We start from the raw sequence: 17,111 nt of genomic DNA, 5'->3' as shown, positions 1-17,111 counted from the left end.
CGCCGCGCCGATATACTGAGATTGATCACGAGAATAGAGACGCCTCAAACGAGCGTCTATTGCCACGAGAAAGGGCGCGATGGCCAGCATGGAGAACTTCCAAACTCGACAGTGCACGATTTACGCTACATAATAACGCTACCGACGGCATTTACGAGTTTCTGTTATAATCCTAGCTCTGCGTTATTCTCTTTGTTCACCGCTTCGAGGAGAGTATAAAGATCTCGTTATTGCCAGTCCATTTCTGAAGCAGAATAATCGTATTAATTCCGAACTTTCGTATCCCAGACTGTGCGAGTAACCTTCGAGAAATTACCTTTCCACAAAATGAGCAATCCGTTACGCATATCTCACTCATTACTGCTAGCAAAATACGCGCATCATTTTATGAAATAATTGTAATATTGATAAAAAAAAAAAAAATGTCCTCTGAGAATTATTCGCGACACCAAATTCTTTTAAATCTTTTAACTCATCAATCATTACGTGTGAATTTACTGATTCTACTCAACGTAATCCATCTCCATTTTCTATCGTTTGTACAGCCAGCACGTATAGAAGAGATCGAAATCCAATACAGGGGTTCCCGTCGGGAGTTGGCGGAGGAGCTATCTCGATACATCGAGATATCGGCATCGTCATAATAAAGAGGGGTCTTTGAACCCTTCAAACCGCGGGTGGGGGAAAATGCAATAGTTCGAACTATCGAGCAAAGCTGGTGCTTTTTTAACACACAAAAAAAAGGTTTGTTCTATATTTCTCACCTACATTCCTTCTTTTTTCGATAGAAAAACACATCGGTGTACCGTATCGACATAGAAGATTTCGTCGTTAAACCGATCTTATCGGCTCAATGACAATCAGTAGCGCGTCCGTCGCAAGTTCGACGCCGCGAGCATAAAGCAAACTTTATGCGCATTATCATTGCTGCATTAATGCCGGTCGTCGCATAAACGCCACGCCGCCGTGATCCGACCGACGCGACGACAGAAACTTTCCGCCTGTCGCTTCCGCGCGACTTGCAGCGTGGATATTAATAATTTGTTCTGGCGGATAGCGGTAGTGCTCGCAGTTTCCTGTTCGTTCCCTAACGTCGAGAAGGGCACGCCAGATTCCTGTCTTCAGCACCCTTTCCACCTCTCGCCTCTTGCGATAACTTTCATCTTACGGCGCGCCATTTTCGTGCGGCCGCACATCACCGTCGTGACCGCGTTGACGGTTATCGGTTTCAGAGGGGTGGTTTCGCCTGACGAAAATTTCATGGCAGAGGGAACGTGCATGGAGGCGTACACGCGCGCTGCCCAGGAAGTTAATTATGCGCGAAAACAATATTATCGAAGGAATTATTGGATGCAAGGCCAAACTTCAGAGAGAGTGCGCCCCGGCAACGACGCGGCAAAGCTGCTGCTGTTCCTCCGCAGGGTTAATGCGCCGTACGGAATAAATCATTAACACAAATGACCTGCTCTCATCGGGTTTATAAGCAGCGGGAATAATGGGAAGAGGTGGCCCGAACGGATTGTTAAATCTCGCTCTCTAAATTGGTATTAATAAAATTTTTACTGATTTCAGCGCTATACTTGTAAGTATTTCAATCAGTGAAATTTGCACTGTCTTTTAGCGATAATACGCTGATTTCGATTAGTAAAAATTTCCCCTTCTAATCGGTATCGTCGACTGGACAATGGATACTCTCTGATTGTCACAGTTATAAGTATAGCAAATCAGTGAATAATACACTGATTCCGATTTAGAGAGTTGATTCTTACCCAGGACTATCGATCGCTGATTTAATCGGATGCAAGTACCTTTTTGCTAAGAATAAATTTTCGCATTACGCAGGTTGCGAGCTCGCGCCCGTGCAACTGAATTATTCTGACGTGTGACGTTTCGTAGTAAATTTCACACTCAAGCTGAGAAATGAAGTAAACTTAGTAAATCATGTGCATGCTGGCTTATAGTGACATCGTGATTCAAAGCTCCAGAATTTTTTATCAGTAGAAAATTTATATTAGTTGAAGTTCATTAACGTGCAATCAAGTAATTACATCTCGCGATACTGTCATTAATAATTCTCAAGACTTCTCGTATAGAAAAAAAAGTATTGCACCGTGTGATAAGTAAGCTGCCTTCAGCATAAATATTACGGTATTTATAGCATTCTTATCTTACGCAGCTGCAGTAATTAAAACAAATTTACATTAAGCCAAGGCGAACAACACGTTTCTAGGAATGCAATACTTATGCTTGGATGAGTTTGAGCTTGTTTATTAATAGAAGCTAGACAGCCTTTCGCAAGAAAATATTAAGTATATTTATGAGAAAGAGGGAAATTAATCAACGTTCGTTTTAATTAAAAATATTTTTTCGTTTTATTAGTACTTTATTCGTATCACTTTGTAGTTCTATTGGGTACGATGTAAATTAACAGCTTTTATTGACTTTCGGAGAATGTTAGAGCATTCCCAAGATGAAGAAATAAGACATATCGAGTATTCACTCAGGTTCAAGCAGCATCGTCAGTCAGAGTCTCGTAATTTTGGAAATAAAAGTCGATTGTTAGACTTGCATTAGAGTTCCCGAGAAAAACGATCTTTTATCTAGAAGCTATCTTTACTCGTTATTTTCCTTCCTAAAGTGCTGATACGTCCGATATCAACCCGTACGAGTTAATTTAAAACTTCTATCTCCCCCCAACGTGAGAGAAAAAGAGAAGAGTATTCTAGTCTTTAGTTTTATATATGTGTTTGCGGAACAAGACTAAATGATTTTACAGAGTTAATAGCGCCGAGCGATCAGTTAATTTCTCTTAAATTCATTGTGTTACTAATGGCCATATGTTCACGACAGTGGAATTCTGGAAAATCAGTGTTGCATGATAATCACGTGCGTGGTTTATCTTATCACCCTCGCGTACCCTTGGCGTCCGGTACATCGCGAATGCTTTCGAATCTGATTTATGGTGACGATTATTCTCTCTCTCTCTCTCTCTCTCTTAAAATACTCGATAAAGTCTCTACTACGTATAAGTTGTGCCTTTGAATTTTATCGAAAATGTATAATCGATAATTCGTGGACCGGAATTGGCGCGGTGATTCATATGTTGACGATGATGCATACGATATTTCATGCATAACGCGGACTTTTCGATTCGCTGTACGGTTCGCTGTACGATGAAATACCGTGAAAATATCTCTCAAAAACGATCTTACAATTTAAACTTTCTCTCTCTCTCTCTCTCTCTCTCTCTCTCTCTCTCTCTGGTTACATTGATTGATTTCGTACAACTCGAAACGCTCTCCGATTTGCTTCATTAAACACCTCGCGTTCGCGCCAGTTGCGCATGTACCTTTAACCGGGCTAGAGACTGGTGAGAGTTAATCGACTTCGCACCATCGTTCCACTTCTCACCTAAAAGTTTTTTCTTTGTGCCTCCTGCAATCTTTAATTATACATTCAGAAGAGATCTCATTACGACACGTCGCGAAAGAAAATGATTAATTGGACATAACTGGCGTAGGTGCATACATTACGAGGTACACTAGCAACCCATTATACTCGTTACATCGATTGCACTTGGCGCAAACGCACGCGAAGGAGATGCAAGTAGTTGGATAAATACGAACATTAACACAAGCAGACATCGCGAAATCCATCGGGCTCCAAGATATACATGTGTGTATGTGTGTGTTCGTTTTTTCTTCTTCATGTAATATATAAATATTCACTTAAATTGACCTAATACTTCATATAACGAAATAATCGGTGATCGATAAAGTAAAACTAACCTTCTTTGAAAGAGCGACATGAGGCGAGAATATTCCTTCGAGAACGTCTCGAGCGAATATTCCCTGAGAAATACCTCGGAAACAGCTGGAAAATATTTTGTCGAGAAGAAAAGAATATTCTGGAGAATTCTCTAGGTTGAGAATTATTCAATGTTGAAAATATTTTTCGAACGTTGTTTGTATCACAATGCTAAATGTATCCCAGAACGTGATAGGACGGGATAGAGGTCAGCCGAAGGATCGCCGGCCAATTCACTTGTACCTTGTATCGCGTTGGAGAAGGGATTGGCGCTTTAGGTGAGAAATGTACGTTGGTCATCCGGCAGAACCTGAGCGACGCTGACACCTTGATAAGGGGCGCGATAAGATATCGCGTTCACGCGTGCCGCGTAAATATTGCCTCTAATACCTGAGCGTGGCATATAAATAACATACATATGATGTGCACGCTCCCAGTTTTTCCACCCCGTTTATCCTCCCTTCTGCCCCTGTCGCACCGGTTGCTATCGTTCTGCATCCACTTGCAGAGCACGGGCGGCATCGTCGCCGAAGGAAACTGTCGCTGGATGAAAAGTAAGCGGTGTGTCACGTATATACGCGTGGTCTTCGCACGTGTACGTGCTACACAAAGGCGCGTTTGTACAGGGAACACAGTGGAGAGAGAGCGAGAGAGAGAGAGAGAGAGAGGATGAGTTCTGTGAGCGCGCGCGCGCGCGCGCACGTGTGTGTGTGTGTGACACGATACCACGGTCTTGGCATGTATTCATACCCCGGGCGTCCATTGTCTCGAGTTATACGAAGGTAAAAGATCGCAACTGAAGCGTTAAAGCTGACGTCATTGTTTCACTTTTCTTTCGTCGCGCGCATGCATCTGCCTACGCGTGCGTGTATATAGCACACGTGAGGCGCGAGCATCCTCCTGTGTACCGTTGTGTACATCATCAGGCGCCCCGAGCTATCAATTCCGTGCGATATAACTCCGATACAACGCGCGCTTCGTTTTACAATACTTTGCGCCGGAGCACGTTTTCCGTACGTGTCGCTGTCGCGTCGTTAACAGACCACACGACAGACCATAGCGATACCGAAGGATCCGGTTGTGGTCAACTGTCGGAAACGCGCTTGCTTCTCGTCGGAATTAACGCAATTATTCCCTGTATCGGTACTACACACGTGCACACAGCACTCGCGTTTTACTGAAATATGCTTAAAGTCAGTTTAATATTGGCATTTTCCCCGCTGTTTTCTCATTACATATTGAATTTTAATCTTAACTGGCCGTCTGCCAAAGCACGAGCAAACAGGGTGCATCGTTTGCGTGAGTTTAATTATTTTTAGTAAGTGAGAACAAACTCGCTTGTCAAGAAGTTTATTTAATCGAATCGAGAGAGAGAGAGAGAGAGAGTGAGGAGGGGGAGGGGGAGGAGGAGGGAGAGAAGAGTTTCGACGTGTACGTGTATGTACACCTGTTAAGCGAGAGCTCTTGGTTACGAGAAGTGGGTGTAACAGCCGATTCACCATTCTCTCGGCATCATACGTTGCCTGTAGCGTAGTCTTTTGTTTGCGTGACATCAGCGTTAGCTCATTCCTGCGACCGACAATTTTATAACGGTGACGAGAATATTCCCGCGGTCGCAGGCTCTCTCCCTTAATTAATCGCCCGCGATGCGAGCGCGCGCAAAATAGAAAGGCGCGTCTGTCGAGCGGGGAAAAATACGTCGCCGCGAGCGAGCGGGGGGGAGAGAAAAAGTCTCCTCTATGAACTGTGAGCTGTGCGGATACACGGCTGACCCGCTTCATTATCGCCGCGATGCATCCCCTAATCCTTCGTCGTGTATACGTGCCCCGCTGTTGGATGCTACCGTCCCTCCTTGCGGTGACGAGATTAATCCTAAGGGCAGTTACTCACTCGTGTAGACTCCGGCACTTGTGTAGACACTGCCTGGCATTTATTAGCACAGGTCAATGCTTCAAATCGCTACTGGCATGACGGAGCTGCGCTCCACTTGCACATACATTTGCGCACATATGTACGTTCTTATAGACAAGGTCGTTCCGTGACCTATCCGTTAGACTAGTTATTAAAAAAAGGAACTGTCAAACCCCGGCAGATGGTAATACTCGATCCGTTTTACTTATCAGCGTTAGCTAAATCCGTAATGCATTTGTGGAATACGACCTTTATAAATAATTGACGGAAAGTCGATAGGCGCACATGGTTGCAATGAATAGATATAACACGCAAACTAAATTTTCTCTAACAAAAATTTAATTTCAACATTCATACATGCGCGATTGCATCAGGTAGCGCCCTGCGGTTGATTTTACATCGCGCGTCATCTATGTCTATTTAATTCTTATTAAACGTCATCGGTTGGAATAATTACGTATCCGATAATTCGCTTTATAAATGTCTGTAAGTAGGTACGCGATGTTGGTGTAAATCATTTTTGATACGCGTACACATCGAAAGTGATCGCTCAAATAAATTAACGATAAACTCTTTGCTGACTTATATTATTTTATATGCGTTCTATAAGTTTGGCGATTTTTAGAATCAGGCTCAGGTTGTTTAAACATAAATGTAGTTAGACATATATATTATGTTTATGTGCTACTTTGTAGGAGTATAATTCTTTCTCTGTTTTTTTTCTGTTGCAGTGAAGAAAGCGCGGTTCGTCTGCGAGGATGGTACGTATATGGAAGTAATAGGGAAAGTTACGATGGGGAAGATGGGAGTTTTTGCACTCTTTCTCTCTCTCTCTTTCTCTCTCTCTCTCTCATTTGATCCCCATCGATTTGTTTTCCAATTATATTTTTGTAATTATATAACCGAATCTATACGAGCGAAATATTAACATGTGGGGAATAGAGCTGATGAAAATTAGGGCCGAGACAAGCCGCAGAACCGAGGTCTTTATTCACGCTTCGCTTCTACAGTCCGCGAACAATTTATTGCACTCCGCGATTGGAATAGTTCCAAGTTTCAGGTTATGCGATTGCTCAAGCAGAATATCGTGACGTTCCGATTATGCCGAAATAATTTTTCCGCGCGGAGATGCAACGTATTCTCACGGAGGATCGTACGATATATCAAGTTTAAATAAATCTGAGACGATACTGTTTGCATACGTGAAAACCCATCATAATTTTTCTAAATTTCTTTAAGAGAGGAAAAATAAATCAATAAATAATTCCAGTAGCATTGGAGAGAAACTTTGAATTTATGTCACATTTATCGCATCATTCAATATTTCCTGCGATGACGAACGTAATCTTGACAGTTTTCGTTTGTGCACTCATATTATGCCTTTTTTAAATATTCATTCGCACATCACATGTACGTCATCGTGCAGAACGCGCTTATGAAGACCATTATTTTGCGCGATTGTCCCAAGAATTGAAAAGCATAATGATAATGTTCTCGCATCGCGAACATATAAATGCGTTTAGCTTTATGAAAATTTACTCAATGCCCCGACTACATTCATTCATATTAACTCCCTTCCTTATCGAGGACACGTTTAGTCTCATCAAAATTGATCATACATTTTTGCATTCGCCGTGGCATCTCGCGTCTCTCACCTATAAGAACGTGAATATCTTGGGGCTTATTCTCATCACGCAAACGACATTCGATTTGTTCCATATCTGGTAGCTTCTCAGGTCAGGAGAGAACCGCACATTATTTTTGCCACGATCTATTTATGCCGTCTCATTTTTTATTAATAATATCTCTCTCTCTCTCTCTCTCTCTCTCTCTTTCTCTCTCTTCGGAGCTCTCGGCGGTCGGATGCTATCGAGGTGAGCCACGAACGTATTTCGCTAGTCGCTTCAGATACAATTTTCGTGGCTCGTAAAGTAAAATGTCGAGGGTGACGCACTATTGTGCCCGAAACATCGTGTCGCGGGTCGTAAAATCGCGCTCCCGCTTTCTGCGGGACTTATCGAAGGCGTACAGCTGGGAGCGGAGGAGGTGCCCAACGTGTGGGTGGTACTTATTGGAATTTAACAGTTCTTTTCCATTCTCGAACACATAAAACGCGCGAGGATGTCATCAAGATCGCTCTTAAATTGCGGACCAAACGATATTCGCTAATATTACGCGAATTATAAGAAACTAAAATTATAACTTTTTTTTTTGTAGAATCGTAATTTATTAATGTAGTGATTTCCATTAAAAATAATAAACACGACGTACTTTAATCGAGATATTCAATATGTTTTGTCGGAATGATTTAATATAATATCATAACATATTTCGCTCGTATTTTGCTCTTACAGCGTATATCGTGTTTTGACTGGCCGACTAAAAGGTAGATTATCGAATTTCAGCGGATCAATTCAATTCCTATGTAACGTTGAAGCTGCAAAATGTGAAGTCAACGACAGTCACTGTGAAAGGGGCCAATCCATGCTGGGAACAAGACTTCCTCTTGTAAGTTATCGATAATTAATTTTACGCGGATGTTCGTTAAAGACGACGTAGTTTGAGGAGCCCGTTAAAAATATGAAGCTAAACGTGTTTCTAACAATTCAAAAAATCTCTGTACCGTCACTACGACGTTGCATACTTGGAAGACATTGCGAAATTTTGCGTGCGCAACGGCGCTAAAACATTCTAGAACAGCCAGTAATTTGTGCGGCGCATCTGAAGAGGAATCTGACACTAATCATAACTCTTATTTAACGGGATTCTGTCTTGGCGCGGATGAAATAAATCCTGTCCGTCGACCGATTCACGAATTTGCTGAGCGAAGCCAGGAATTGTGAAAATTTCCGATAAAATTATAAAATTGCAGAGGGAGAAACGCGCGCTTCTCTTTTTCATTATCAACTCTTAGCTAAACAAACTCCTTGTTTGAAATGAGATCCTCCAATCCGTGTTATTTTGTTTTTGAGCGAACTGTTAAATGAATTATATATAAAAAGAAAACTAAATGGAAGATAAAGTGAAATTGACTTGCGGATTAAAAAGGATTGTCTTGTTGTACAATAGCGTCCGTTCCTGTAAAGATATATCGTTCTTGATTTTGGCTCGCGCTCACGCGGCGTTTGACGCGCCACTGAATTCCTCCGTTAAAGTCTCGCCGTTAAATTTCATTTAATCTACTTTATACAGAAAGCATGTTTAGTTCGCGATGTAATATTTCTTCGTGGCAACGCTGAAAGTTAATAGAACTTGTTTGTTACGCAGCGAAACGAATGACATGAATGCCGGGCTCGTGGTGGAGGTATGGTGCAAAGGATTCTTGTGGGACCGTTTTCTGGGCTACTACTATATTCCATTGTCCGAGGTGTCCTACATGAACGAGGTAACGAGAAATCAGTCCAACTTAAGTTGTACAGCGGAAGTACAGGATCGGCAATCCGAACTGCACACGTCCGATATATGTGACACCAACAGTAACACACAGCCAGACATCGTCACTGATACGGTACCCTAACTCAATACATTCGCTATACATTGCACACTGCAGTATTACACTCGCTCACATTTTTGCGACATCAAAGCGATTGAAACATTCGATGATACTGCCGTTACTGCCTCTCAGTGATAAACATTTTTTGCAGTTTGCTATAATCCGATACAATCGACGAGAGCGGCTTTGCTTCGTTCATTTATACGTATTTCTCGTCGCGCGAAGATAGATATCGACTATTTTTAAAAGACCATTATCGTACGGTTTGCGAGCAATTCTTAAGCACCCTCTCTGGACGTAATAATCTTCCACAGAATTCGCTCATTCTCCACCGGATGCGGACCTCCCCCGTCAATCCTCTTTCTGTCTTTGGTAGCATCGTACGCGAAATGAAGTTCGACGAGTGTTTGCTCGTCGAACGGAACTCTAAAACCAATCACCATTTGACAGGCTACTTTAGGTTTTTAGCGAAATAAATGGATAATTCTTGGCAGCGTATTATTCTTTAATGTCCGTCGTCATAGTTTTCTGTTATCGCCGGTGTGAAAATTCTGTGTACCGCCTTTTTTTTTCGTTCTCCGTAAAACGCTATAAATTTAGATACGATAAACGAGCTGTAAACACTGGGAGCGTTGCAAACAATCAATCGACGTCATGTCCGATGCGTGACTAATCGTGAGGTCAATTCGGTCGGTATATTATGTCGCGTGTGTATAAATCGAATTCGCGGAGGTAACGCAACGGTGACCTATACCAACGCTTAATTCGTTGTGTGTTTTCACGAACGCAATCACGCGCAAACGTAGAGTACACACCGTATTCGAAGAATACCGTGATTAACGATAGCGCGTAATTTACGTTGCTTACGTGAGCAAGCAACGCAGTCGGATAGTAGAGATGGCTATTTCTCTCTCTCTCTCTCTCTCTCTCTCTCTCTCTCTCTCCCTTCCCTCCTCTCTCCACAAGATACACTTATGATGCATATTACGTTTGTAATTAGCGCGCATAATTAGATACTAATAGACACCACGAGGGACCCAATTTCTCTTATCGCCGCTTCCATCAGGAATGCTTTTAGGCTCTCGAAATGTAAGTTATCAGACAACTTGGAACTGTCGATTTACGTAATGCAAATTACATTATACTTGGCAACTCGTAGAATAATTTCGTGTACTTGAAACAGATCTTTTCCGGAGGATCTTCCGTATGAAAAGTTGCGAGAAATTCGGAGAGAGATTAAGACATGGATTCTTTTCTACTCTTGTACCACTAGGATATGCCCTTTGAGGTTTACGGACCTCAAAGATTTCTTCCCGCGATTTCGTTTCCTTTATCTTTCTGTCTTCATTTGTGTGGCACGGTTGACTGCACTTTTGCACGACGACAAAAGTGAATTTTCGTTGATTAAATTGCCTGAATGCTTCATTTCAAGGTCGCGGAAATGAACAAATGCGAGGGGTATTCATTCGATAAAAACACCCTTTTCCTGGCGAGAATAATAACTCTTTCGAGCGCTCAGTCTTTCTTTTAAATGACCAGACAGGAGTCACTCATGCGCGACCCGGAAACGAAGAACATTTCTTTTTTTTTCTTTTCCTTCTCTTCCTAGTTGTTATTTAAATTCCCAGAGAATCACCCGAGTCCTGTCTCAAAGTCGATTTCTTATTGTTCTTCTTGTGACAACATGATCTCATTATCAGCATCATAAATCGGATTATAACTTTTCTTCTATAAATAAAAACTCTCCGGTTGATATGCGCAACGATCTTTCAAGTTTTTTCATAAAAAAAGTATCTCAGCGAAATTGTATTTTTAATGAGCGCAAATAATTTGGGAGAACGTGTGTCACAAAATACGAACGGCTATATTTGTTGCATCAATAAGCAAATAGAGGAAAACTAAAATTGAACCTCACTCGTTTGCTTCTTTTGCTCGAAATAACATTTGCAGAATTTGTCGCAAAAACGAGCAAATCATATTAGAGAGATTATATTGTAGATTTTGTCTCGCGTGAACGCGCAGTTCTATTTTTGCATTCGTTTAGTAATATTATTCTTCGTATCACTATCGTGAGACTGTCAGTTTTTTTTTTATTTTCGAAAGGTCGCGATACTGGACACCACGTGTTTTACCACTGAACTTTTCTCTCTCCAGTGGAAACCTCTTCTCCATTGGAAACCTCTATTAGAACGAGAATGCAAACGAAAATTTGTTCTCTGATAAAAGACAATTTCCTTGCTAAAAATTCAAAACGATTTCTCTATGCTGGAACGAGGTCGAAATCACGCCTGGCGTCGTTCTCGACCACGACATCGCCATCACTATCGGCAATAGCTGGATCCTCATCCGCTCGTGACGTCACTTGGCGCGCGTCCAAATCGCGACGCTCAATGAAACGTTCGGAGTAGCCGAGTCGCCGAGTGGGCGATGTGGTCGACGATGTGGGTTTACGACGACTTTGCGCTGCGTGCACACACACAGACATGCGAGCGGGTTTTAGGAAAGGCAACGACCTTGACGAAATATTCAGCTGATTCGCGCGCTTTTTCTTCACTCGAAAGAACCCCGGCACGACGGCATTTTACCGACCGACCCTCGAAAAGAGACTATCCTCGCGCTAACGATCCCTTATTCACCACTCACTGAAACAAAGTGAAACTTTGCACAATTTTATATTCTTTGTATCCGCGTCTATCACGTTTCCGCTTTCCCGCGAGACAGTACGTACGTCCCCTCTTCGGGAGAGCAGAAGTTGATGACCGTGTGATCTATGATCCGTGACCGTGAGCACAAAAGCGAGTGTCGTCCTTTATCCCGCGACGAGAAATACGTTAAGGCGTTCTCTCTCGGCGGGGTTCGCTTCTTTCGTTCGGCTTTCCGCTTTAAACCGCATGATTGCGGCAACAATAGGTGAATCCACAAATCACGCGCTTTAAATCGTTTCTCCACCTCCGAACGAAGCGGGCGAACGTATCGCGATCGACGACGTACCGCGCGCTGCAGCAGCAGCAGCAGCAGCAGCAGCAGCAGCAGACTCGCTGACATTCGCGGAGATAAAGCGTCGATGCGGAAGAAAGAAAGAAAAAAAGACGGTAAATATATGCGCGCACGTGTGTAAAAAAAAAAGAATAAAAGAGGGTAGCGTGGGGAATAGAACAACGTGGACGCGGGAGGGGCTCTCGGTCAAGAGTGGATGAAAGATGATGAAGGCGCGTATGTAACCGCGTGTGTGCTCTCGCCAACGACAGCGGTGGGCGAAAAACGTAGGGATTAAACGCGACGAAGTGAGGAGGTAAACGAGCTTTCGAGTGCCGATAAGCCGAGGTCGGATTGCTTTCCCTTCGTGTCGCGGAGAGGACGATCTGGGTCAGCCGTGCAGGCTTAAAATATTCATAAAACGGCACGCGAGAGGTCTACTACGTACGGCCCGATTCGATACGCATTGGAAATACACCTGCTGAGCGACGTCGAATAATTCTGGCCTGGCGTCGCCAACGTCAGGAGACGCGGATTGTGATTCTCGCCACGATGTACGATGTCTTATTGTTCCGTGCTCGACAGCGTCGAGTACTACGCCCGCTCGTTCGCTCGCTCGTTCGCTCGCTCGCGTGCTACGCTGAGAGAGACGCGGGTCTGACAGCGTCTCTGTTAACGGACATCTTCGTACGATCTCTTGTCTCTGCCTCCCGTGTGTCACAATGCCGTCGCCGTGTCGGCGCCGTGGTTGACGCGACTCGATATTACGTGGAAATGAAATTATAGTCACCGCGCGAAAGAGTTTCACGTCGGCAGATTTTCCGGCGGCTGAATTTTGGTAGCTGATTCAACAACACTCGCGTACACTCGCCTCGACCCCGTGCCTCAGCTTTAATTCGCGAGGCTCTGATTAATAGCGCGTCGCGAGTGCATTTCGTTTTTCTTTTTCCGCTTTTATTACGACTCTGTCCGTTAGGAGAGATGGATCCCCGTACGTTCGAATCGAACTTTTGTTCGCGAGCGATTTATTTTTCGTCATTTGCATTTTCATTACCGATTCGAATCTTTTTCTTTGTCTCTCTATCTATCCGTCTATTTACCTGTCCACCTATCTATCCATCTCACTGATAGCCGACGACGACAGGCTAGATCCTCCTTTACCTCGGCTTTAACGGACGCCGGAAAATCAATCGACGGCCCGTTTAAGTGGCTCCCTGACATTTTCCACTATAACGCAGACGAGAAAACAAGAATGAGACCACCGTCGATTCACTTAATAACGACGGCAGCAAAGAGACCTGCGCGTGTAACGCGAGAGTGTCAGCAGCCATAACTTGAGCGGCTCGCGAGAACCGACTGATGGGAAACGGATCCCCCAGGATCATCTTCGTGATCCATAGAGAATTTCAGGCTGATGGACGATCTTACTTTCGGGGAGACGGTTGACGCGGGGGAGGGGAGAGAAAAACGTCATGGAAGCAAGAAAGGAGTCGTCGATCGATCGCGCGGACCGTCGACGCTTTTACTTTTTCCCTCCCGTGTTCGGCTTTCTTTCATTTTTGCCTGTGAAAAGTAGTTATCCTAGTCCTGTCGAAATCACGTCACGATCGTAGACACGTGGTCGAGCGTTCTCGTGTTAAGAACCGGACGAGGGGTTGCCGCGCGAGTTAGGACATTTCAGTGAAACCGAGAACCGAGACGAGTCACTTGCTGTTTGCTCTTGACTAGTGGCTCGTGAGATCTCGGTAGTGGATGTAGTCGATCGCCTTGTTGACCTGAAGAATTGACGAGCGGCAGTCGTCTGCGATTCCATTCTGAATCGTGCCAGAAGCGGGGGAATCAAAGCGGCCGATGCCGGACGAGCCGAGTCGAGTCGAGCTTTTTATCGGCAAACCCGGGTCTCTTCTTGTGTGCTCTCGTGGGCGGAAAAATCGAAGCGCGTATCCATCGACGCGTGGGACACGATATGTGCGCTGGCACTATCGAATGAACAGCCGTTGTATTATATTTGAATCGCCCGTCTAGTTATACAAACATCCGACGTAATAATGCAACAGAAATAAATTGCTAGTATTAATTCCTCCTGTTGCGCGTATAGGAATCATTTGGCAGGGACAATTAGATTTCAAATAAATTTATTGTCGAGTACGAGAATGGTTGAAATATTGTTATTGCCTGCGAAATAAACGCGCGATTATTATCTCTTTGAAACTCTTGGGAAGCGAGAGACGCTTTTCGAGAATTTTTCAAAGCCTTTTAAACTGGAGTTCAGCTAAAGGACAATTAGTCTTATTATCTTAATGATATTAATCCTTATTATACTAATGCTATTAACTCTTTCAATTTATTTAAGTATTCGTAGTCATGCAATTGTCATGTTTCTCGAGCGAGCTAATGCTCGCATGCGAATGCAGCCGTCATTTCAAATGGCTTAAGACAAAACGGCCGTCCGTGACAAACGCGCTCATAAGTAAACGCGCAAATAACAACAACAACGCTGTGTTGGTATGTTAAGTTTGCGACGAACGTAATAATGTAGGGTAAGGTTGCCGAAATCGCACCACTTTTCACGTAAAGGCTTATAACTAAGAAATTATGAGGAATATTTTTAATTTTCTTACGTCACAATAAACTACAACATTTCTCCTTTCATATTTATCTTTTTTCAGAATTTTGTGCATTGTCATAAATTTTGAAATGGCGATTTTTAAGAAGCCTTCAAATAGTACGATTTAGGCAATTGCACAGAAAAAAATTATTATTAAATCAACAATTCATTGTTTCATATATAAGCAAAAATATAAAATGTTCTTGGAAGAATTTATAATCTTAAACAGACATAATTTTGCTTACATGAAGAAAATTCTGTTTTTCGTGTAAGCAAATTATGTCTGCTTAAGATTATAAATTCTACTAGGAAAATTTTATATTCTTGCTTATATATGAAACAATGAATTTGATACTATTTTTTTTTTTGTTTGTATAATCTCTTAAATCGCACCACAGATTAATATTACTCTTCCTAAGGTAAAACGACACTTTTTCTGTTAGATTCTTTCTTCTCGAGCAAGAATGCGTTAGATAAGCATACTTTTATTCATATTGGAAATAAATATTGTAAACTGAATATAATCTCCATCGATTTTGATAACTTTTCAATAATGTTGTGATAACCTTGCTACATCACGACAATACTGTTACAATGTATGCTCTGTATGATTATTACATTTGATTTTATACAACTACGATCAAAGCAATAGTACGATTTAGAAGACTAACACATGATGCGATTTAGGAGACTAAAGCATTTTGCAAAACTTTATTTATTTAATTTACAAATAAGAATACAAAGTTATTTGAACTTTATTAATCTAATTTGAATTTAATATTGTGATCATTACAAATTATCAAAATTTATATTATTTATTTTATCTTTTTTGCAATCGAGTTACAAAATGTGTTACAAAAAAAGCAGCAAAGTTACGATTTTTCTATAAATATTAATAACAGCGTTTCTATTATTCTTAACATGTTGAGTTCAATGAAAGACGATGATAATGTTATGTAGTTCCCAAAATAATTTCACAAAGAGTGTACAAGTACTGTGGTTGAATTTATACGCGAGGTGGGTGCGATATCGGCAACTTTATCTCGTTCGAATAGATGTGTTATAGCACAATCTGTCATATTCGCAATTATGCGACTTGTATGTCTCGATTGCATCTCGCGCGACTACCCAGCGACTATTCGTTCACCATTGTGGACCAAAGTTTTCTCAATCGTAATAATCGATACAATTGGGCAGTTTGCCCAGTTGTATGCGACGCGGAAGCTGGATTGACTTTTCATGCGACGAGAAAGCTTTAGAACTTCCGGTTGTCGTTACGCGCGGCCCTCGGACGTCACTCGATCGTTAACGCGTTCCAACACTCGCCATTTCTCACCGAACTGAAAATCGTTGAATTCCACGCTGCCTCTCACGCGCAGGAGATGCGCGATCCGCGAGTATTTCTACCGACTGCTGGAGAGTCATTGTGCTATCGGACGCTTAATTACGCGGGTGTCGTGTCCTATTCGCGAACGCTCGTCAACCCCACCTCCGTAACCACGATCACCGGCTTCCACGACGTTGTCATCGACAATTTTCTTTTTATCGCGAGATTAAGAAGCGAGACTTGGCTGACGTGAGCGTGGAAGACGACTAAGGCTAAAGAAAGAAGCATGGAACGGACTATTAACGGGGTCGTGCCATGCACACGTCGGCTCGCGCGGAAACGCGGTTTAACGATGCATTACCCCAACTTTTTTTTTTTTTGCCATTTGTCACATGCAGAAAATAAATTGTGCTGCATGACAATTTTCGGAGGAAATAATGCTCGATGCGGCAAAATATGATTATCCTTGAGATAAAGAGCGAGAAGTGACATTCGCGATTTTAGTCTACAGCGTGCAATTTCCTTTTCGAACAAGTAAAAAAATTATCCTGTCTGGCGTGCAAAAAGAAAGAGCCGTTTTCTTTCACGCTGGCTCAACCGGCAATGGAAGTCGATAAATTGCGTGCAAATTTCGTTTTCTCCGCTCTAATGTGATTGAGAAATCATATCCTCCTCTCGGTTCTCGACAGAAGCGCATATTGGGTCGTCGTAAGTGATAGCGATCGATCGATGGCGCGACATCTTCTCGCTAGAGACGCGAACGCGTATCTCACTTGCTTTCTTATCCTTTCCCGTGTGATAAATACGTTAATTAGGCCGAGTTGCGAGAAAAGAGATTGGAAGAAAGGTAGGAACGATTGGTGCGTCATCCCAGTTCCCGTCACTGCTAACCTAATTCGACTCTCCGCCCAGTAGCACCGTAATAGGACGGAATTAACTGGAACGAACGACTGAACTGCTGTCCTTCTTATTTTAACGCCATTAACGGC

At 42.7% G+C, this 17,111-nt stretch overlaps 1 protein-coding gene across 1 annotated transcript in view; it reads left to right on the top strand.

The window, feature by feature from the left end:
- The window catches only part of LOC105194493, a 62,458-nt gene that overhangs the window by 8,499 nt on the left and 36,848 nt on the right, over positions 1 to 17,111 (top strand). Inside the window, exons 2-4 of the mRNA XM_039457024.1 lie at positions 6,450 to 6,479; positions 8,124 to 8,226; positions 8,986 to 9,226. Of these exons, the coding sequence (XP_039312958.1) occupies positions 6,450 to 6,479; positions 8,124 to 8,226; positions 8,986 to 9,226 (374 nt within the window). The remainder of the gene's footprint in view (positions 1 to 6,449; positions 6,480 to 8,123; positions 8,227 to 8,985; positions 9,227 to 17,111) is intronic.

The sequence above is a fragment of the Solenopsis invicta genome, chromosome 14 (assembly GCF_016802725.1).
Source record: "Solenopsis invicta isolate M01_SB chromosome 14, UNIL_Sinv_3.0, whole genome shotgun sequence".
Taxonomy (NCBI): Eukaryota; Metazoa; Arthropoda; class Insecta; order Hymenoptera; family Formicidae; genus Solenopsis; species Solenopsis invicta.
The sequence above is the reverse complement of the archived record's forward strand: the minus strand, read 5'-3'. Positions and strand labels throughout refer to the sequence as shown.